General features: G+C 55.8%; 2 protein-coding genes and 1 long non-coding RNA gene across 5 annotated transcripts in view; 2 read left to right on the forward strand and 1 right to left on the reverse strand.

The window, feature by feature from the left end:
- Positions 1–2,163, forward strand: part of ITGA3 (integrin subunit alpha 3) — a 54,965-nt gene extending 52,802 nt beyond the window's left edge. For all 3 annotated transcript variants that reach the window (XM_065577565.1, XM_065577566.1, XM_005301935.5), the window contains one exon: positions 1–2,163. The gene's annotated coding sequence lies outside the window, so the exon portion shown is untranslated.
- On the reverse strand, positions 1,992–8,994 carry LOC112058862 (uncharacterized). Its single transcript, XR_002888040.3, has 2 exons — positions 8,332–8,994; positions 1,992–2,755 (listed from the first exon to the last, which is right to left on the reverse strand). It is a non-coding gene; the product is annotated as an uncharacterized LOC112058862 (long non-coding RNA).
- PDK2 (pyruvate dehydrogenase kinase 2) overlaps positions 5,442–22,804 on the forward strand; it is a 20,185-nt gene continuing 2,822 nt past the window's right edge. The window contains exons 1-10 of the mRNA XM_065577567.1: positions 5,442–5,620; positions 9,970–10,111; positions 13,604–13,675; positions 15,744–15,928; positions 16,680–16,769; positions 17,361–17,438; positions 17,944–18,020; positions 18,577–18,675; positions 19,236–19,343; positions 19,695–19,808. Of these exons, the coding sequence (XP_065433639.1) occupies positions 5,500–5,620; positions 9,970–10,111; positions 13,604–13,675; positions 15,744–15,928; positions 16,680–16,769; positions 17,361–17,438; positions 17,944–18,020; positions 18,577–18,675; positions 19,236–19,343; positions 19,695–19,808 (1,086 nt within the window). The 5' untranslated portion in view covers positions 5,442–5,499. The remainder of the gene's footprint in view (positions 5,621–9,969; positions 10,112–13,603; positions 13,676–15,743; positions 15,929–16,679; positions 16,770–17,360; positions 17,439–17,943; positions 18,021–18,576; positions 18,676–19,235; positions 19,344–19,694; positions 19,809–22,804) is intronic.

A 22,804-nucleotide genomic window follows, 5' to 3' on the forward strand; every position in this document is an offset into this window, starting at 1 on the left:
TGCGACTTCTTCAAGCGGACCCGCTATTACCGGATCATGCCCAAGTACCACGCGGTGCGGATCCGCCAGGAGGAGCGCTACCGGCCTGCTGACGGCTTCCTGCCCCGGAAGCACAAGAAACACTGGGTAACAAACTGGCAGGAGTCGGAGAAGTACTACTGACCCCTCCCTCCCCTTCCCGCCACCCTGTCTGCTCGGCTTGCCCCTGTGACCACGTCGCAGCTGTGTGTCAATAGCCCAGGGACCAGCCCCCTGCCAGCGAGGGACATGTTATTTATCCTAAGTTATACCGCATAGAACGGCAACCCCAAAGCTTTCTCAAGGGGCCCGGGAGCGAGCTACACATCCCGGGAAGCAGCCGTGCAACGCGAGACCCGGCAGTGGGAACACGAGGGGCTTTTTGTTTTGCACAAATGGATTATTTCACACATATAGACACACTCTTTTACCAGGGCACAATTGCTGTGTGTTCCGTCTGGGCCCTGGCCCTCACCCCGTCCCCAGCTCTCTGGCTCTCTGTCACGCTCACCTGTACTGCAAAGTGCCTCCTTATGCACAGACAGCGTGTGGTCTCGCACAACCCCTCTGCATCTCGGCCGTGCACTTGTGCACACACGGTTGGGTCTTACCCGATGCTCTTGGGTGCACAGAGCATTGTTTTGCCTGCCCTTTTCACACCCCCCCCCCCGTGCACACACATGTGCAGAGATGATCTCTTGTGCAATCAAGTCCCCGCACACACTTGGAAGCTTACGGCATTTTGCTGCGGGTTGTGTCAAGACCCCGAGCCACCCATGAGCCACATGACTTCCCCCCCCAACCCCGTCCCACGCTTGCACGCAGATGACTAGTGCACGGTCCCCAGCCTCCCCCTTCAACTCTTTGCACATGGACACTCCTCCTCCTGGATCCGCCTGCACACACGGCCACTCGTGCACAAACTCACTTGCACCGATTCACACGTGTGGCGGCGGACGCAGCACACAGACGCTCGCCCTGACCCGGGCGCTCTTTGGTGCACGTTCGTGGTCGCCGCTTCTCCCCAGCACACGCCGACGCCCGCGCTCGGCCTCCGGCAGGTTGCTCCCTGTTAAGCCCTTGCCCCGGCGTTCTGCACCGGGACAGAAGAGGGGAAGTGGCTCCAATACTCGGAACCCCCTGATCCTGCCAAGGCAACGCCTCTCAGCCTCATCACGGCCCCCTCTGTGCACTGCACTGGACACTGGATGTTTTTCCACTGGAGTTTCTTATGTCAGAGCTACTGGTACCTTTCCTTGCTTGTCCCCTGGCCGTTCTTTGGTGGGGAGGGGAGCAGCTGTTCTCCAGGGAAGCCGATGGTTACTGGGGTACAGCTCATGGAGAGGTTTGGGAAGGGTGGACGTTGTGGGGGGAGGTAGGGGCAGGTTTTGTCATCACCGGGGGATGGTCCCTCCCCGTCGCCTTGCAACAGCAGCCCTCGGCTCCCCTCCAAGGATGGGACAGGTAAGGGCTCTTTTCGGCCGGGGCTGGATCTGCTTAAGCCTAGAGCCGGTGGTCCCCTCTCCAGCTGCTCCTAGGGAGTAGCACAGGGCCTGACCCCAGGGGGTCCTGCCACAGGAAAGGCCTGGCATGGGATGCTGTCCCAGAGTTAACGCTGATCCTGCCACTGCATCGCTGTTTAGCTGCGAGACGCCACCTGGGTCCATGCCCCAGTCAGCGCTCTGCTGCCCTCCCCGTGGCACCCTCGGCTTGCTGCAGGCATCACCCGGGCCTCCCTTTCCCATCCCAACCATGCAGCTGAGTTTTCGTGCTATAGCTCCGTCGGCTGGAACGTTCCATTCCCAGCACGCCCTAGCCGCTGGCCACGTTCCACTGGCGCGCTCTTGCTAGGGGGCATTCTTGCAGGCATCACACAATGCTTTAATAGGGGGTGTCACCCTGGTTTACAATAACGGAACCTGCAAGAATGACGGTTTCCTACGCTGACCACTCTTTGACACTCCCTCGGTGCCCTCGGCTGGGGGTATTAAATTATTAAGTGTGTATTTGGGGTTTTTTTTTTGCTGTTGATCACTGGAGTTCGTTTCGTTTATGGTACTGGAGGTCTGGAGTCACTGCGCCTTGATGTGAATATGCTTGAGCAGTTATGATGGTGTCCAATAAAAATTGCTCCTTGATTTGTAACATGCAGTTTCCTACAGTTCCACCCAGGCTTAAACCAGAGATGCGCACTCCGGGTATTAACCGTACGTAGCACTTTTCATTAGTAGATCTCAAAGCGCTTTACAAAGGCGGTCAGTTTCATTATCCCCATTTTACAGAAGGGGAAGGTGAGGTGCTCGGAGCAGGGGCTGGGAGTAGAACCCACCACTGCTGAGGGCTTATTCATGGTGCTCTCCATTAGGCCATGCTGCCCATCCCTACCAAGCACTTTCTGGACTATAGATAGAGCTGGGGGGCGCCCTCAGGACACCGGGTCTGATACATCTCTCACTTCTGCCAGCACAAAGCCAGAGCAACGGTGTCTAATGTACAGCTGCTTTTGAAACTGCGGGTTCGAGGCCAGGGTCTACATGGTGACGCTGGGCAGCAAAGGTGGATTGGTGGTTAGCCTGGAACCAGGGAACGCCAGGGTCGTCAGCGGCCGGCTGCCTCAATAAGGAAATCTTCTTTGGATTCGTTACAGCCATATTGTGGAAGACACTTCACCGGCATCCTGGGGAACGGAATCTGGCCCACTGGGTGCTGACACGAACCCATTTGCAAACTGCATCACCTAGAAAGGAAAGAAGCTTTTTGGGGGGGGGGTCATGGTGCAGTGGGGGCGAAGGATACAAAGCACAAGCTGGGCGGCAGGAGGGCAGAAATCTAACTAATAATAAGCCATAGTCCTTTGGCCTTGCCCCTCATCTCTTCATGGTGTGTTTGTGACAGCGCCTAGCACACAGGGGTGCTGGTCCGTGACGGGGGCTGTTAGGTGCTACCCCAGTACCAATGATTATAATCTGGAGAGTCTGTGCAGGAGCTGTCATATTTTCTTTGGCCACCAGATGTTGCTGCGGTAGTTAGGTATGGAAAACCCAGTGGGAGTTACAGCTGTGCAAGGTTATTGCCTGCAATCAGGGCCAGCGATGTGGGGGTGAGGCAGACTGGCCAGCCAAGAGGGCATAAGAACGGCCCTACTGGGTCAGACCCAGGGTCCATCTAGCCCTGTATCCTCTCTGCTAACAGTGGCCGGTAGCACATGCTTCAGAGAGAACGAACAGAACAGACAACCATCCAGTGATCCATCCCCTGTCCTCCACACCCAGCTTCTGGCAAATAGAGGCTAGAGACACCCAGAGCATGGGGTGCATCCCTGACCATCTTGGCTAATAGCCATTGATGGACCTGTCCTTCAGGAACGTATCTCGTTCTTTTTGAATCCAGTTATCGTTTTGGCCTTCCAACAGCACCTGGCAATGAGTTCCACAGGTTAACTACGTTGTGTGAAGAAATACTTCCTTTTGTTTCTCCCTTCCATTTTGAAATACTCCACTGGCCATCACCTACAGTCCTCAGCTTAAACCTCTCCAACACATCAGTGATCTACAACCCATCCTGGACAATGATCCCTCACTTTTACAGACCTTGGAGGCAGGCCAGTCCTCGCCCACAGACAACCCGCCAACCTTAAGCATATTCTCACCAGCAACCACGCACTGCACCATAACAACTCTAACTCAGGAACCAACCCATGCAACAAACCTCGATGCCAACTCTGCCCACATATCTACACCAGCAACACCATCACAGGACCTAACCAGATCAGCTACAACATCACCGGCTCATTCACCTGCACGTCCACCAATGTTATATATGCCATCATATGCCAGCAATGCCCCTCTGCTATGTACATTGGCCAAACTGGACAGTCACTCCGCAAGAGGATAAATGGACACAAGTCAGATATCAGGAATGACAATATACAAAAACCTGTAGGAGAACACTTCAACCTCCCTGGCCACACAATAGCAGATGTAAAGGTAGCCATCTTACAGCAAAAAAAACTTCAGGACCAGACTCCAAAGAGAAACTGCTGAGCTCCAGTTCATTTGCAAATTTGACACCATCAGTTCAGGATTAAACAAAGACTGTGAATGGCTATCCAACTACAGAAGCAGTTTCTCCTCCCTTGGTGTTCACATCTCAACTGCTAGCAGAGCACCTCACCCTCCCGGATTGAACTAACCTCGTTATCTCCATACTGATTTATACCTGCCTCTGGAGATTTCCATTCCTTGCATCTGAAGAAGTGAGGTTCTTACCCACGAAAGCTTATGCTCCCAATACTTCAGGGGGGGGAGGGATAGCTCAGTGGTTTGTGAGCATTGGCCTGCTAAACCCAGGGTTGTGAGTTCAATCCTTGAGAGGGGCCACTTGGGGATCTGGGTTAAAATCAGTACTTGGTCCTGCTAGTGAAGGCAGGGGGCTGGACTCAATGACCTTTCAAGGTCCCTTCCAGTTCTAGGAAATGGGATATCTCCATTTATTTATTTATTAGCCTTAAAGGTGCCACAGGACCCTCTGTTGCTTCCTTTTGTTTGTTTAAAACCTGCTGCCTATTCATTTCCTGGGGTGACCTCTGGTTCTTGCATTATGTGCAGTATATAACACTTTCTCTCTGCCATGCATGATTTTATTCCTTCAGAACTCTTGGGTGAATACCGTTCTGGTCCTGGGGACTTATTGCTGTTTAATTTATACATTTATTCATAAAACCTCCTCTACTGACACCTCAATCTGGGCCAGTTCCTCAGATTTGTCACCTAAAAAGACTAGCGCAGGTGCTGGAAATTTCCCTCACATTCTCTGCAGTGAAGACGGATGCAAAGAATGCAGTTAGCTTCTCCTCCATGGCCTTGTCGCCCTTGACTGCTCCTTTAGGGGAGCTATAGGGCCCTGGGCAGGAAGGGGTTAAGGAAATGGGCGGGTTGGGGGGGTTATAGGGCCCTGGTCAGGAAGGGGTTAAGGAAAGGGGGGGAGGTTTAGGGTGGGCTGTAGGGCCCTGGGCAGGAAGGGTTAAGGGAATGGGAGGGTTAGGGGGGGGCTATAGGGCCCTGGTCAGGAAGGGGTTAAGGGAATGGGGGGTTAGGGGGAGCTATAGGGCCCTGGTCAGGAAAGGGATTAAGGAAATGGGGGGGTAGGGGTGGGCTGTAGGGCCCTGGGCAAGAAGGGGTTAAGGGAATGGGGGGTTAGGGGGGAGCTGCTATAGGGCCCTGGGCAGGAAGGGGGTAAGGGGATAGAGCGGGGGGTGGGGGGTGGGCGGACAGAAGGGCCCTGGGCAGGGAAGGGTTAATGGGCGTGTCCCAGGTGGCACGTGGGTCTGAGCGCTCCCCATTGGCCCGCGGGGGATGTTTTTGAACCGCGATTGGCTGCGGGCGGCGGGGGGGCGGGGCCGGCGCGGGATTGGCCGGCCCCGCCGCAGGCCGCTGTCAGTGGCACGGAGGGTCCCGGCGGCGCGGGGCGGCCCCGGGCGCGATGCGGCTGCTGCGGGCCCTGCTGGAGAAGGCGGCGCGGGCCGCCGGGGCCCCGTCCTACATCGAGCACTTCAGCAAGTTCTCGCCCTCGCCGCTCTCCATGAAGCAGTTCCTGGATTTCGGTACCGGCCCCTCCCCCGCCGGGGCCAATAGCGCCCGGGCCCCTCCCTCCCCCCCCGGGGCCAATAGCGCCCGGGCCCCTCCCCCGCCGCCCCTCGCCCACCGGGGCCAATACCGCCCGGGTCCCTCCCCCGCCGCCCCTCCCCCCAGGCCCAATACCGCCCGGGCCCCCCCGCCACCGGGCCCAATACCGCCCGGGCCCCTCCACCGCCGCCGGGCCAATAGCGCCCGGGCCCCTCCCCCCCCCACCGGGGCCAATAGCGCCCGGGCCCCTCCCTCCCCGCCACCCCTCCCCCACCGGGGCCAATACTGCCCGGGCCCCTCCCTCCCCGCCGCCCCTCCCCCACGGGGGCCAATACCGCCCGGGCCCCTCCCCCACGACCCCTCCCCCGCCGGGCCAATACAGCCCGGGCCCCTCCCCCCCGCCGGGCCAATACCCCCGGGCCCCTCCCCTCCCGGGCTCCTCCCCCACCGGGGCCAATAGCGCCCGGGACCCTCCCCCCCGCCGGGCCAATACACCCGGGACCCTCCCCTGCCGCCCCCTCGCCCACCAGGGCCAATACCGCCCGGGCCCCTCCCCCACTGTCCCACCCAGGCAAATACCCATGGGCCCCCGCCCCCAGCAAATACCCCGGGCAGCTCTCCCACCCAGGCCCTGCCCCTGGCAAATACCCAACGGGGTCCTGGGCAAATATCCCCAGGCCCCTCCCCCCCCCTGGGCAAATACCCCCTTTGCCTTTTCTGTGGAGGTAAATACCGTCAGGTACATACAGCCTCCATCTCCGGGCGAATAGTCTCCTCCCCAGCCTGGGTAAATACTCTCTGGTTCTATCCATCCCCTTCCCCATGGGCCTTTCCTCCCCCATGTATACACTCCCCGGGGTCCGTCACCCCTCTGCCTCCTGCCTGTGTACATCCCCCTCCACCGCCCATCCGGGTCCCTGCCACGTACCCCCCAGGTCAGTACCCCGGGGGCTTGTGAGGGGCAGGTTTTCCCTCCACCCCTGTGAAGCAGTTCTTGGACTGTGGTAGTTACCCCCCCCACACACACACACACACATTGCCTGGGTACCTACCCCCCTGGCAACAGGGGCTGGGGGGCATGGGGCCGACAAACTCTTCCTCTTTCCCCATTCCCAAGGAGCAATTCCTGGACTGGAATAAATGCCCCCCCTCTCCCCCCGCTCCCTCCCTGGGGAGGCAGGGGAGGGGATCCATGGGGCAGGTTGGAGGCAGGGCTGCCTTCTCCCTGCTCTGTTGGCAGTATGTCCTGAGCTCGGGATATTGCCTTTCCCCTCCCCTTGGGGGCACGGTGCTGGGCAGATCAGGGGCTCCCTGCTGTCCATGTTCACTAACAACCCGCTGGGGCAGGGGGGTCGCAGTGGGGCCGGCTTTGCCTATTCTCTTTGTGGACTAGTCCCTGGGTAAATGCCCCCGGGGACAGAAGGGAAGTCATTGGAGTGGGAGCGGGGAGCAGCTTTCTAGAGCAGTTCAGGGATTTTGGAGCGATCCCCTGCTCTCAGGGCTTAGGGGCAATCTGGCTATGGGGCAGTGGTGCTGTGGGGGGCGGTGATGGGGTTGGGGACATAGTAGAGGCCTGACTAGGGGTCTGAATTCCTGAGGGGCTCAGACGGGGTGGCATGGGCTTAACACGGTGGCTAAGTGGTCCCTTCTTGTGGCTGGGGGGCCGATTTGCCCCTCTAGCTCAGTGGGTCGGGGCTTGGGCTTTTGGTGCCAGAGAGCACTGGTTCTGGCCCCGCTGGCGACTCAATGTGGGGGAGTCATTACCAAGGGCGGGGGCTAGGAAAGGGCTAGAAGGACTATAGGGCTGAGAGTGGGATATGTGGGGGCGGGGAGCAGAAAAGCTCCTGTTCTCTGGGGAGTGGAGGACGTAGGGGAAACCAGTGGGTAGGGTGGTGCATTAAATCAGTGGAGGGAGAATAGAGAGCAGTTTATTTGGACCCCCCTCTCCCCCTAGGCCATAGCAGGAGCTGTGGGGGGAGGAGAGGATGGCTACTCTTGTCCCTGGATTACTGTAAGGTTTGCTGTCCACTCTTCTAAGGGACAGCTGGGGGAGAGGATGAGAGGTTGGAATACACCCCATCCATCCCCCCCACACCACGTATTCTGCCCTCCCTCCCTGCTCTGGGGAGTCTGACTCTGATACACCCAAACCCTCCAAGGATCCTCCCCCCTGGAAAATCCTGTTTGAAAACAAGAGGGTGCTGTCTTGCTTTGGGGTTCGGGATATAGCCCCTCCTTGCTGCTTCCCAGCCCACTAGCTAGAGCAGGGGGTGCCTGGGTTCTGTTCCTGGCCCTCCCTTCCCGGCTCTGAGCCTCAGTTTCCCCCTCAGTCGCTTGGGGGTAGCGAGACCGAGCCACGTCCCGGGGGAGGCTGAGAAGATGGATTCACTGATGTACATGGAGATCCGTGGTCTGAAGGAGATAGGAAAAGGCAAAGAGGTTTATTGCCATAAACTATTTGAAATGCATCACAGCACCCCCTTCTCTTCCGGCTGTCCTTAGACGTGTGCTGAAAGGGGGAGGGTGCCTGCTCATATCGGATCCAGTGCCCTCTGCCGCGTCCTAGAACCGTTCCAGCCCCCCCCCAGCGCGAGCCGTCCTCTGTGTCCATTTCGTGTGGCTTCTCTTTCCAGAACAAATGACGGGCCTGCCGGTGCTTTCAAAACGCGAGCTAAAGCCCCTGTCACACCTGGCTGGCTTGCGCTGGGCGGCAACCTTCTGACATGCCTGCTGCTGTGCGTGTGCGCGAACACCCGCGCGTGTGCTTTTCTCTCCCTTCCGCTAGCCACTTGTCTTCCGAACAGTCTGTGCCGTTGTTTAGATAGAAACTGCCAGGGGTGTCCGAACGTGCAGTGGCTCGGGTTACATCTGTACATTTGTGTGCGTGTGAGTTAAACACACACACGTACACCCGCCAGTGCTCTCTCCAGAACTGTGCCCTTGTTTACCAGCCTCCCACCTCTTCTCTTCTCCCTGCAGTTACTCTATAGCCCTGCTGTGATCTAATAATCACCCCCTAGTTTTTTTCCTTCCTCCGGACCCTCCTGGAGCATCTTGGCCCGTGTCCCTGTCACCCGGGTGCTTTGGGAGTGCGGGGCGGGGTGGTGTGTTGGTTGCAGAACTTGGAGCTGCTGCCAATAAGGCTGTTAGTTTCCTTTCTGCTGGCCACTGTTGGGAGTTCCCCGGTCATTAAGGCTCCTAGCGTCTGTCTGTCACTCGGTGGCAGGGCCAAGCTCTCCTTAGGCAGCCCACAATCGTGCTGTGCTGTGCTTAGGGACACGTCAGAGCTCAGGAACAGGCAAGCGATGCTTCAGGACTGTGTGCGCGCCGAATGCCGCACGTACCACGTGTGCCAGGCTCTGGTCCCTGGGGCTGTGAGGACCCAGCGCTGCAATTTCTGTGGTCCCTGGGGACCCCAGTGCTGAATTCTCTATTGCAGGGTTTGATTCCAGAGAGGGAGCCTGAGAAATGGCTCCTGGACCCGGGGAAGGCAGCCAGTGTGCAGATTACCCACTCCCAACCTGGGGGGCAGTGACGAAAAATAACCGTACAGGACTCTTTGGAGGCCCCGTGATTGGAGTGATGTGTAGGGATGGAGGGATCCGAGGCACAGAGAGGTTAGGTGACATGCCTGAGGTCACTCTGTGAATCAGTGGCAGAGCCAGACAGAGACGCCAGTCTTTTGCTCAAACCACTAGACAACCCCACCTGCCCTGGCCTTGTGGGTGCATGCCTTCAAAGTGATGGGGGTATTCTCCCCATTTCCCACGCTGGGCAGTAATGGGCTGCAGCCTGGGGTTCGCGTGCGACCTGGCTTCCCTTGTGAGTCTCCTAGCCAGTATCCCCTCCTGGAGCTAGGCAGCTGGAGGAGGTGACTCTGATGGGTGGGGGGGTAAGCAGCAGATGAGAAGGGCTGGTATGCGATTGGGGGTGAAGTGATGGGGACAGCTTTCCTCCCCCTCCCCATCCTGAGAGCTGTGCCCAAGACCCTGATGGAATTCAGCCAGTTGCAAGGGAATGTGGCCTAGTGGTTAGATTGGCTAAAGCTGTACTCAGTGGGGGTCTGAGGTGTAATGTTTATGGATGAGCGTGAGATCCTCTGATGCAAGGGGCTGTGGTGGGGGAAGGGGCCAGAGGAACCAGGTAAATGCTCTGGGTGAGCACCTGATTTCTGGGAGTCCAACAGGTGGTCTGATGTACCATCCTGAGCGGATATCGGGGGCAGGACAGGTGGGTGTCTCCTGAAGGGATAGGTGCCTACTTCCCCATCATCAGGCTGGGGGTCACTGAGATCCTGCTCTTCTAATGGTGGGGCTTCTGTCTCTAGGGTCCAGCAATGCCTGCGAGAAAACCTCCTTCACCTTCCTCCGCCAGGAGCTGCCTGTCAGGCTGTCCAACATCATGAAGGAGATCAACCTGCTGCCAGACCGGGTCATCAGCACGCCCTCGGTGCAGCTGGTGCAGAGCTGGTGAGTAGGATGAACTGCCAGTCAAGGGGGTGGGGGCGGGCAGCTAATCTGTGTGTATGTGGGGGGCATGGCACTGCTAGCCTGGGGGGGAGCATGGCACTGCCAGCCTTTCCATATCCCACGGCACCCACCAACTCTCCTTCTCAGCAAGCCCCTTGCTCGCCTGGTCTGGGTTTACATGTAACAGATGCAGGAGGAGAATGAGGATGGCAGCTCAAAGGCCCTCCCAGGCGAGGGCCTCTGGAATGGACATACTGAGTGTGTGGGTGTGAAATGGCACAAGGGGGAGTCAAATCGCAGTGGTAACTGGGGAGGGCTGGGGGCTGAGACTGTTCATACTCAAGAGACCACATCTAGACTAGGGGCCCGTCTACACTTGAAATGCTACCGTGGCATAGCTTGCCACTGTCACGCTTCAGGATAGGGGCTACCAGCGTCAACGGGAGGTTCTCCCATCTGCGTAGGTACTCCGTGTCCCCGACAGGCGGTAGCTAAGCTGATGGAAGAATTCTCCCATCGCCCTAGCACTGTCTACACTGGGGCTTAGGTCGGCTTAACTACGCTGGTCGGGGATGGGGCTTTTTCACAACACGGCGACTCAATTTTCTAGTGTCGACCAAGCCTGGGAAAACAGGTTGTGTGTACACTCGTTAGCGACGGCATTTTGACCTCTAGTGTAGACAGGGCTTAACCCCTGTAAAGAACAGCTAGCCGACAGATCATGCTGAGAAACACCTCTTCCTAGACTAGACCTGGGCCAGCAACGGACCAGCTCATTAAATCGCGCCAGGACAATGGAACATCTGAGCAGGATCAGCCCAACACATAACAGTTGGGGTCTTTTTCACTTAGCGCTTCGCCCAGCCCTGGGCAGAACCCGTTTGGGTTTCGCTGAGGAGCAGGGAGACTTCCAAAGCGCCCTTGGCTTTCTAGGAATCGGGGGAAGTGTGTTACTCCAGCGGTTGTGGCGCCCCCGCCAGGTCATGCTGGGTACTGCAGTTTGTGGGGCAGCGACTGTATTTAACCCTTGAAAGCCCGCCGGCCTGCAGCCCATGCTTGGATTTCTTCTTCCCCCTCGGACTGGTTTGTTGTCATTTCAAAGGCACCAGCTGCTCTGGTCAGGTCCTTATAGGTTTGGGCCTCTGTAGGCCAACAGGAAGGGGAAGAAATGGGAAATGTCCCTTTAAGATCCGCCCCAATACCCGGCCCCTGACTACCAGACAGCAGCAGCCTGAACTTTGTCCTACTTTGGGGCTTCGGGATCACGTGACAGCTTGTTTGTGCAGCCAGCGATTTCCTCTTTCCCCTCCGTGTTCCTGGTTCCTGCTGCATCCGGCAGGGCCAGAGGCTGCCCAGACCAGCTGAATCCCACTCCCCCGGGAGCTGAGGGGGCAGGAGCCCAAGTTAATAGTAACCTGGCCCTTGCCTGCAGCGAGGCTGGAATTTGCCCTCCTGGAAGGTGCATTCCTGCATCAGTGATCCCAAGGAGCTGGCCGTCGACCCTTTGCTGCCTGCGCCAATGGCGGTGGGGGGGTGCCTTTTAACCCTGTGCTGCTCCTCGACCCCTTTATTATTAATCTGCCAGGTCTGAGCACCCCGGAGGTTCGAGGGGCTGTGAAGTAAGGGGTGGCTGGTTAAGCTGCCACACGCGATTGTCCCCTGTGGGTGGGTGCGTCTTCAGCCCTCCCATCTGTTCCTTCTTCCCCCACACCATGTCTGTTTAAGCAGCCCCTCCTCAGAGGGGCCAGGGAGGTCCCCTGGCTGCACCCCTCTCCAGCATGGAGCTCTGCGGTCTTTCACATCTGCTCAGGTGGCTTGACCCGGAGACCCACGGGAGCCCCCATCGCAGCGCCCCTTAGAGCGCTCAGAGGGGTTGGCTGTCGAGCAGCTTCTCCCACTCCTCTGAGCCTCCGAACGCCAATGCCCTTGCAGCTCACCTGCTATTCCAGCCCTGTGCCCTCTACACAGCTTTGCCAGTGCCCTTCCATCCTTCCCCTGTGGCTCCCCTGATGCCCTGGGCTCCCCACGTATGTCCATGCACCTCAGTCCTTTCTTGCAGCCCCCCCCTGCTAGTCCAGCCCTAACCTTCCCACACCCAGTTCTGCCAACATGCTTGAGTGCTACAGGGGTATCTAGACTGCTCCAGTACCCTGACCTTCCCACAGCCCTTCCGTTCCAGACCAGCCAGGGCCCTCCTGCCACTCCAGTCCTTGCTTCTCTGGCATAAGCCCCACACCATGCTGTGCTGCATGGTAGCTCTGGTGATGGGGCCCACATGAGCACTCTCCTTCCACCCCTCATCCCCTTGTGACTGGTGGCGGGATCTGCCCCGTCATCTCTGGCGGTGAACCGCTCCTGTACTCCTCCTCCTGCACCCTTGGGATCCCGTGATCAAAACTTCCTGTTCTTTCAGGACCGGTGCCTTTGCGGCTGCTTCCCTGTAACCTACATCCCCAAGCCAATATAACACAGCCCTGGGAAGCCATTCCGTCCCCACGCTGACAGCCAGCCTGCTTAGGAGTTTGCAGCTGTCATGGTGCCCCCTGGAAGGAGCTGTGTGCCTGGAGGGAAACTGACCCAGGGGAGGGGACGGGCTGCTTGCTCAGGGCTCGCCTGGCAGACGTTCCTGATAAGCTGAGGCTGCAGAAGGCAAGGTGCGCTGCATGTCCCAAAGCCTCTGGCAAGGTGCAGGCCTGGGAAGTCGCTGGCCCCCCGCTGCTGGTGCGCTGCTCCTCCTTCGCCCGTTATACTTCCCATCGTGCAAGGCTCTAGGCTAGGCCGTCTCTCCTGTCCCGCTGTGGGAGGCGGGCTGGGTGACCGTGCTCTAGGGAATGGTAGGCAGTGGGTGAACGAGCAGGTCTGCTGCGACTGGGCTCCCAGAGATGGACCTCGGGAATCTGCAGTAGCAGGCAAGGAAGGCCTTTGATTCAGTAGCCCAAGCGGCAATGGCTGCAGGTTAAGATCCTGGCAGGTGAAGCTAAGCAGGGTTGGGCTGGATTGGGGTTTGGAGGGGAGACCTTTGCAGAAAGCCCAAATGCCGCTGGAAGTTGTGGGGGTGGCTCCGTAGGAGGCAGCCTTCCCTGTAATTCAGCACTAAACCACTGGCTGCTGCATTGCAGGGGGGGGCTGTGTTGCTGCGGATGCCAAGCGGCGATCCTGCCTGTTAGAAATCCCAGAGTGTTCTCCACTTCCAGCCCTAAACTCGTGTGTGTGTGTGTGTGTGCGCTGCTGCTTCCCACTCCAGAGCTGGCTGCATTTCAGCAGTGGATGAAGCAATTCCTGTTTGTAAAGTGCTGTGCCTAGACTCTGTGGATCCTCTCCCCCCCCCATGGAGGCGGGTAGTGGGGCACTGCTGTCCCACACGGGCTCTCGGGGGCGCCTGCCTGTAGAGGGATGGGGATTGGGGCCACTCTGCATTGATCCGTGCTCCCAGCGTGTGGCTGTGGAATATAAACGGAGCCTGCATCCCTTTTCCTCCCCACTCCCCCACAGGTACGTTCAGAGCCTGCTGGACATCATGGAGTTCCTGGACAAAGACCCCGAGGACCAAGGCACCCTGGGACAGTAAGTTGGGTGTGGGCTGACTGGGAGGAGGGACCCTTCAGTCACCTCGTCTGACCGCCTGTGTCCACAAGCCAAAGGCTTTTTCCCAGAACCTGCATTGAAGCGTATCTTTCAGATATCCAATCTCCACTTGGCGATTCCCAGGGACCGAGAGTCCACCACGCTGGGGAGCTGTTCCTGTGTTGAATCACCCTCCTGGCTAGCAAACTGCAGCATATTTCAAGGCTGAATTGGATCTAGCCATTGGCGCTTGTTATGCCTGTGTCAGCATGATCAACGCCCCACCCCCACCTAGCCAGTACCTTTCCCGTGCGCGGGTGCCAATACACCGTGATCCAAGTCACCTCTCAGCCTGCTCTTCCATAGACCGAGGAAGTGGAGCTCCTTAAGCCTCTCTCTGCCAGGCTTGCTTCTCTCCCATCCAGCCACATCCCCCTCTAAGCGTGGAGACCGGAAATGGACACAGTATTCTAGTAGCCACCTTACCAATGCTGTGCACTTGTCAATTTCTGCTTGAATTCCCTCTTTGTCTACATCCCCGCATTACATTAGACCCCTTAGCAACAGCATGACCCCGAAGTCCTCCTGTGAGTTCTTGCTTCCCAAGACCTAGTCTCCCCTCCTTTAGGTGTAATCTGCTTTCTTTCATCCCAGATGAGTAAACGTCCGTTTGAGTGGATTAAATTGTGACCATTTGACCAGGCGACTCAGAGAGCTCTGTACCGTTAACCTGTTGTCCTCATTATCTGTTACCCCACACGTTTTTGTGCCATCTTGCAAACCTAACCAGCAAAAATGTTATATGACTTTTATCAATCATCTAGAAGATATCAAATAGCACCGGATCAAGAACCAGTCCCTGGGGGACCCTTTGAGAAACAGCCCCACTCAGTGATATCTCCCCAGTAACAACAACACTGTCATTGAGCCGGCTGGCAATCCATCTAATGAGCGCCTCGTTAATTCCGGAAAACAATCCGAATGTCATCTGGTACTAAGTCGACCGCCTTGGAGTAATCTAGGGATACTATGCGCAGTTACCTTTATCAACCAGACCTGTAATCTTGTCAAAAAACCAAGATACCAGGTTTGTTTGATAAGACCTAGTTTCCATGAAACCCTGCTGACTGGCTTTAGCTGTATTGTTCGTCTCTAATTCTTTGATGGAACAGTTAATCGGAGACTCTGTCATTTGCCTGGGAATCACATCAGCCAGCGGATCTGTAGTTCGCTGGGTCATCCCTTCGCCCCTTTTTAAATGTTGGGACTGCAGGGGCAGGCCTCCAATTTGGAATTTCTCTTGTTTTCCCAGATCGGTTAAAAATTAACAGTAGTGATTCAGCTGGTTTCTTTAAGGCCCGTGGATGCAAGTTATATGGGCCCTCACGTTCTTTCTTTTTCCAAATGGTACATTTTCTATTCCAGTGCGATGGATACGTCCTCCTGCTTCGTTCCAGATACACCACAGGACTCCCTAGTGAACGTTTTTGCCTTTTCTGTGTTGCTATTTATGATTTTTACCGTCTGCATTTAGCAATGAACTGATACCTGAGCAAGGGTTCCTTTTGTATGGCCGCATTGAACGGGACAGTCGTGCTTTCTTGCTGCCCGGCTCCCGGATCCTGGCAGGGACCTCCGCTCGGGCTGCGGTTGGGCTTGAGTGTCACCGAAATTTTATCACAGGTCCCAGCTCCCTCTGGACCTCCCCGCCCCAATCCAGAGCTGAATTCCAGCTATGGCACTTCAGCCATCGCTAATGTTACATCCATGTCCATGTCAGCTGTGCGGTGGAATCTGCTCCGGGATTTCCCAGGCAGCTGCGCACTGCTGAAAGCCCGCATTAGGGTTAGAATGGGGGAGAGCTCCTTCAGCCATAGGGGAACCTGGACTGGATTGCTGTGCCTCCCTGGAATGGACTGGGGGTCTTGCTGTCCCCTGCCTCCTTGTTGTAGCCCTCTGGTTCCAGGCTCTGGGAAGCTGGTTCTATCCTCGCCTCGCTCTATGATGAGCTGCTCCCATCTCACATGGACTAACCCCCTCGCTTTCCCTTCCTGCTCTCTCTCCCCAGGTTCACGGACGCCCTGATCACCATCCGTAACCGGCACAACGATGTGGTGCCGACCATGGCGCAGGGGGTAATCGAGTACAAGGAGGCCTACGGGGACGACCCCGTGTCGAACCAGAACATCCAGTACTTCCTGGATCGCTTCTACCTGAGCCGCATCTCCATCCGCATGCTGATCAACCAGCACAGTGAGTGCCAACCGCCCCGCCAAGCCTGCTGTCTCCCATGGAGGGGACAGGCGAGAGGAAGGGATTGAGTGGGCTGCAGAGGAGAGGTGGAATGAGGCAGGGATGAGATGCTGCGGTGATGGGCACAGTATTGAAAATGTGCAGCGTCTCTCAACCTTTCCAGACCACTGGACCCCTTTCAGGAGTCTGATTTGTCTTGCATATCCCAAGTTTCACGTCCCTTAAAAACTACTTGCTTGCAAAATCAGACCTAAAACCACACACGAGTCGCTGGAGCCTATTACTGACAAATTGCCGACTTTCTCCTTTTTACCCGATAATTATAAAATAAATCAGTTGGAATATTAATGTTGTCCTGACATATAGAGCAGTATAAACAGGTCACTGGGTGAATGAAATTTTAGTTCGTACTGACTTCGCTAGTCCTTTTTATGTCACCTGTAAAATGAAGCAAATATCTAGATGAGTTGATGGACCGCCCGGAAGACCTCTGGGCTAGACGAGAGGGAATCAGGGAATAGACCCTATAAGCAGGGAGAGTCCAGTAGGGCACTGGGGCCGAGGGGTAGAATTTGTGGGTGGGTGGGGAGTACTGGGACAGAGGGACAGGGTAGGAGAGATGGAAACTGACACGCATGTTTTTGATCCTTCTGGGTTCCTCCTTGGACTCGTATGTTTCAGTCTGTGCTGAGGCCCTTCCTCCTTCTCCTCCCCCCTTGTCTCTCCTTCCCCTCCCGCTCTTCCCATGCAGGCCTGCTCTTTGATGGCAGCACCAACCCGGCTCACCCCAAGCACATTGGCAGCATCGACCCCCACTGTGACGTGTCCGAGGTTGTGAGAGGTCTGTGCCCCGTAAAGGCGGAGAGGCAGCATCCCCACAAAAGGGTGGTGGAGCGCAGAAGGCTAAAGGGTCTCCCCAGTGCAACCTCATCTTGGTGTCTCGGGGAGGGGACACTGGCTGGCTCGGGAGATCAGCAGGGGGATCCGGTTCTGATCCGTGCCAGGCCAGCGGGGCCTGAGGGCTGTTTGTTTGGAAGCCTCTCTGTGTGACGAATTTGGTAGATCTCAGCCTAGGTGCCGGTGGACAAGCATTCACCTGACACATGTCAGACTGCCCCGGGGGTACCCCAGAGATGCCAAGCACTGGTGGGCCACAGTGACTGAGCTCCCCTTGTCCCTAAAAGGGGGTCCCTGTCAGGCAGGGGACAGTGGCACAGAGCAGCCTGGGGGAAGTTCACCCGGCTGATGCCCAACTTGTCCTTCTTGGAGCAAATATCCCGCTCCAGTCTGTCGTTCCCTGCGCTGTCCATGCTGAAATTCCTTGTCTCCCGTCCCCTCGCTAAGTCCTGAGCCTGTCCCAGGGGAAAGCAGGCGCTGAGCTCTGCTCTGTTGGGTAGAATCGGTGCCGATCCCACCTCTCCCTGTTCTCCAGATGCCTACAACATGGCCAAGCTGCTGTGCGACCAGTATTATATGACCTCGCCCGATCTGGAGATCCAAGAAGTCAGCGGTGAGTCTAGAGGGACCCGCAGCCCCTGGGGACAGGTGGGCGGGGATGCTCGTGGGGGAGCCGTTGAGCCCGGTGGGAAGGTGAGTTGCTTGTGGGGTGCAGGGGTTGGTGGGGAGCAGCTGAGGACGAGGAGCTCTCTAAGGAAGCTGGCACAAGGTGACTGGCCCTTTACGGGGAGCACGGCCCAGCCTGGCCTGGGACTGATCAGTGACCTCCCTGTTGAATCTGCTGAAATGGCTCCGTTGAAGAAGGGAGCTGCAGGAAGCAAGGTGGCCCCCGTGGTTGGCCGTATAGCAGGGGGAGAGACGCAGAGGAAAGGCCTCTGGGCCGCTGCTGCCTGCTTTGCACGTGTTACTCGGAGAGTTTGGTATTTGAAGAACAAAACTGCGCCCCGAAAGACGGACCTGCGCCGTCCTTGGGCGTCAGTCCTTCCTGGGCTGGGGGAGTCAGGCCGACAGCTTACAGGAGCATTTCCCTTACAGCCGCTGTGTTCTTTCCCTTGTAGCCAACAATTCCAAGCAGCCAATCCGCATTGTCTATGTCCCATCTCACCTCTACCACATGCTCTTTGAGCTCTTCAAGGTAAGGCTCCTGTCTCTGTGGTCCTTCACCTGTAGCACTTCTTTCTCTGCAAGGAGGTGACGAAGCTGGAGAGAACCATGGTAGAACTTGGCATTCTGTCTGCCTGACCCACCGATGGTTCCCTGTAGTAGGCACTGGAGTTTCGAGCTCCCGCCTCTGGCGGTGGGTGAGGTGGAGGCCAGGAAGTACATGTATGAGGAGAGTAAGTTAAGAGATGGGTAAAGGATAGCACGTTTTCAGCCACAGTGTTAACCCGTGGAACTCATTTCTGCAGGATTTTTGCCTAGGGAACTAGCTTTAGTAAACATTTTAAAGAAGGAATCGACTCATGGGAAGTCCAGGACCACCAAGCTTCTGCTTCAGGGCATCTGCAGATGACCGGCTCAGGGTCAGGAAGGAACTTCCTACCCTTGCAAATACTGCACAAATAGGTGCCTTGTGGGGGTTTTTATACCTTCCTCAAGCATCAGGGCAGGCAGGGGCCAGGCTAGAGGGGCTGACAGTCTGTCATTACAAAATCCCTGATGACCCGCTTCTTGTCTTTGTTCCCGCGTAGAATGCCATGAGAGCCACCGTGGAGAGTCACGAGTCCAGCCTCCGACTCCCAACCATCAAGGTGATGGTAGCGCTGGGTAAAGAAGATCTTTCTATCAAGGTAGGTGGCCTGGCTGAGGGTCCGAGGGATAGAAAGGGTCCCTCAGCATCAGGCTAATTCCCCAGGGTGCTCACTTTTGGCCTGGGAGTCCCCTGCAGTGCAGCAGGTAGCCTGAGGGCATGTGGGCTAGTGGATAATAGAGGATCGGGCAAGAGGACCCTCCTGAGTTCTGTTTGACTATCTGACTTGTTGTCCCCCTGGGCCTGAGACTTCGGGGAGCATGTGTGTGGGGGGGTATTTAGCCCACCCCCCCAGATGCTGTTTAGCTTCTCTTCTCCAGCGCAGCTCATCTCTGCGGCTTCTGGGATGCCCGTAGCCAGTCCTTGCTTGGGAGCCTCCCGCTTGAACCCTGAGGCTGTTTTCCCTGCTCCCACAGCCGCACAAGGGCATTTCCTCCAGTAAGGGGGGCTGGACAGAGTGCCCTGTCATGGCCTAGTGATGCTTCTTCTATATCAAGCGCTGCTGGGCTACTGGGATTTCTCCCTGTGGGGGTGGGGATGGCTAACGCGCCGCTGCTCAGGGCATGTGGGGGGTCGCTGACACAATGTCCCGTCGCGCAGATGAGCGACCGGGGTGGCGGGGTTCCGCTGCGGAAGATCGAGCGGCTCTTCAGCTACATGTATTCCACCGCACCCACCCCGCAGCCCGGCTCGGGCGGGACACCCCTGGTACGTATCGGATCAAGTCGGGCCCCCCTGGGTGTCCCTGCAGGTGATTTTGTGGGTGGGTGAGTGGATGGAATTCCCTAAGTCCTTCCAGGTAACCACCCTCCCCCTCCAGAGCCGTGTGCAGGGGATTCCAGTAAGCAGCCTGCACATATACTGATCCGCTGGGATGGCATGGTGGGATGGCGGAGGGCCTACGTCTGACAGCCAGGCCACCTGGGAGTGGGAGGAGGGCGTGGGGGATTCCTGATGTCTGGGTGGGGTGATGTTGGGGGAACTAGGGTCTGGTGGTCGGGCAGTTCGCAGAGACATCTGCAACCATAACCTCCTGTCGTCTTCTCCCCGCCCCGCCAGGCTGGCTTTGGTTACGGCCTGCCCATTTCCAGACTCTATGCCAAGTATTTCCAAGGGGACCTTCAGCTCTTCTCCATGGAGGGCTTTGGGACAGACGCAGTCATCTACCTGAAGGTGCGTAAATCACCCCCCACGTCTCTCCTTCTCAAACCCGCTAGTCCAGGCAGCTGCTCGCCGGAGGCCTCCCAGTCCTGTCAGTGACAGGCACCCCATGTGGAGGGGGGAGCTAGAAGGAAGGATGTCCCAGTGGTTAGGGGGCCTGCCTAGGACTTTGGAGGCCTGCATTCACGTTCCTGCTCTCCTACAACCTCCTTGTGTGACCTTGAGCAAGTCCCTTAGGGCTTGTCTACACAGGAAACTCTTCCCGGCTGCGCCAGTAGAACCGTACTGGTATCATTCCCCATATGGACGCTCGTATACTGGAATAAGTGTGTCCCCATGGGGAGTTATACCAGTATAACTACACTGGTTTAAATTCAGATCGTGGCTTATTCCAGTATAACTTTCCCGTGTAGCCAAGCCCTTAATCTCTCCGCGTCTGTTCATTGCCGTCTGTAACACGGGGCTGGTGGCACCGCCCGACCTCATGTATGGGCTGTGAAGATAAATGAAAGGTCGGGAGGCGCGCGGACGCTACCGCAGCGGGGACCAGAGATAAGTGCTAACGCTGGAAGGGTTTGCTGGCGGTCCCCAGCCCCTGGCTTTTCTTCTTCCTTTGTAACAGAGAAGAAGATGATCCCTGCCCCATGTCCCTGACAGTGGGTGGAGTCTCCAGATCTTACAGCCTTGTCCCCATTGATGCTGTCCCTCCTTGGTGAAGTTTCCGTGGGTCAGTTTCACTCTGTTCCTAGCCACTTCACTCGACCCCCCTCACCCCCCAAAGGCTCAACCTGTCTCTCAGCCCAAGCATGTCTCCATTCAGGATCGATCCCTGAATAAGTTCAGTGACCTAGCCAGGGTGACTCCGGTAGCCACCGGAGCAGGAGCTTGGGTCTGAGTCTGCCCTGCCCATGGCTATGGGAGCGGGTTCTCGGGATGTCATTTACATGTTGGGTCACGCTGAGAGGTGATGTGTAACTGACGGACTCCTCGTTAGACTCCCCTGTACTCCAGAGCTAGGCGTCTAAGGGCTCGTCTGCATCAGGGATTTTTTGCTCTTCGTGAGTAGCTGTTTTAAGTCACACTATTATTAAATCATTTCGATATTAATAATCGTATTAAAATCAGGTTTCAATCGGGTGGCGGCTTTGTAAAAGCTAATTGGAAAACGTGTGCTATTGCAACTGTGAATTTGAATATTTTTTATCACACACTAAATTTTAAACACTGTTGTTTTCCTCCGGTGCCACTACAATTAGGATCTTGTACATACATTTTCAAATTTTTTTGGCTTATAGCCGTTTTGTAAAATTCAAGACCCGGATCCTGCGACTGTTTAAGGAGATACGTAACTTTACTCACTTGCCTAATCTCATTGACTTCAGTGGGATTACAGTTAAGTACATGCCTAGGCATTTGCAGCATCCGGGCTAATATTGTATCTTTATTAAACTTTTATTTTATTGACATAAAATTTTTGAGCGAGACGAGGTGGGTGAGGTAATATCTTTTATTAGACCAGCTTTTATCGATGGAAGGTAAAAGTTTTAGAGCCACACAGATCTCTTCTTCACGCCTGGGGAAGGAGATCAGAGAGTCTGAGCTAAATACAAGTTGGGACAGATTGTTAAGCGTAAGGGGTTACCCATGTTGTAGAGGCCACTTGAAATGAAATTGTCAGTTGAGGGTGAGGCTATTCTGTGTAAGGGGGTTGAAGCGGGCAGTTAAGGTTTAGCCAGGCAGTAGGGTGGGTGAGTTACAAATTGTCGTAATGAGCCATAAAACCCCGTGGAGTCCATGGTTTTGAATGTCTAGCAGAGTTAGGAATTTAAGGTCCCAGGCTCACCTTTTGAAGGTGTTGTGTAGATTTCCCTTGAGGATGAGTATTGTAAGATCAGATCTGGAGTGATCGCTTTGTGAAAAGTAAAAAAAAAATTAGGAGTCCTTGTGGCACCTTAGAGACTAATAAATTTATTTGGGCATAAGCTTTCAAGGGCTAGAACCCACTTCATCACATGTATGAAGTAAAAGATACAGGAGGAGGTATAAATACATGAAAGGATGTGGGTTGCTTTACCAAGTGTTAAGTCACTCTAACGAGATAAATCAACAGCAGGGTACCAAGGGAGGAGAAATAACTTTTGAAGTGGTAAGAGAGTGGCCCATTACAGACAGTTGACAAGAAGGGGTGAGTAACAGTAGGGAGAAATTAGTATTGGGGAAATTAAAAGTGGCGTTTGCCCGTGGACGGTAGTTTTATCACTTTTCTGCATGAGTTCATTCAAGAGCGTAGTGATTGTCTGGTTTCACCCTCGTGGTGGTTGTTGGGGCATTTGAAGCACTGCATGAGGAACCTCACGTGTAGCGTGTAGGACCAGGAATCTTGACAATTGTGTTGGAGAGGGTATTGATCATCGCAGCAATGGAGATACGTCGGCAGGTTTTGCATCTGTTGCTCTGGCAGGAGCTGGTGCTGCTTTGAGATGGTGTGTCCTGGTCTGTAGGAAGCTATAACAACACTGCACAAAATCTGTGTCCGTTCAGAACAAAACTGCTGCGGTGTGAACAATGAAAAGTTATTTAGACTTTCAATTCAATACAAATATTCGCAACGACTTCGTTCTACACACAGGCCAACATTTTCAAAAATAAAGAGGAGCCTAAAGTTAGGTGCTTTGGAAAAATCCCAGCGCCAACATAATTCAAGAACACACGTGCCGTTGACCGCAAACCCCGATGGAGGCATATTAGCCAGGTTGAAGCATTTCAGCTTTCTTGACTTGTGGGAGTTTAATATATTGGCTTCAAACATAGTCGGGGGTATCTGCTGATCGCTGTTGTGCCAGAGTTTGCGGTTCTCACGGTATAGATGTTGGTGCCCTGGTGCTGTCTTTTTCAACACAGATGCACATTTTGTGTGTGAAACTTTAGTAGAACAAAAACCTTTGTAAAACCTGAAATTCTATCAACAATCGGGAAGCTAATTAAGGGAAGAAACATCCTCTACGGCC

Source organism: Chrysemys picta, chromosome 24 (assembly GCF_011386835.1).
Source record: "Chrysemys picta bellii isolate R12L10 chromosome 24, ASM1138683v2, whole genome shotgun sequence".
NCBI lineage: Eukaryota > Metazoa > Chordata > Testudines > Emydidae > Chrysemys > Chrysemys picta.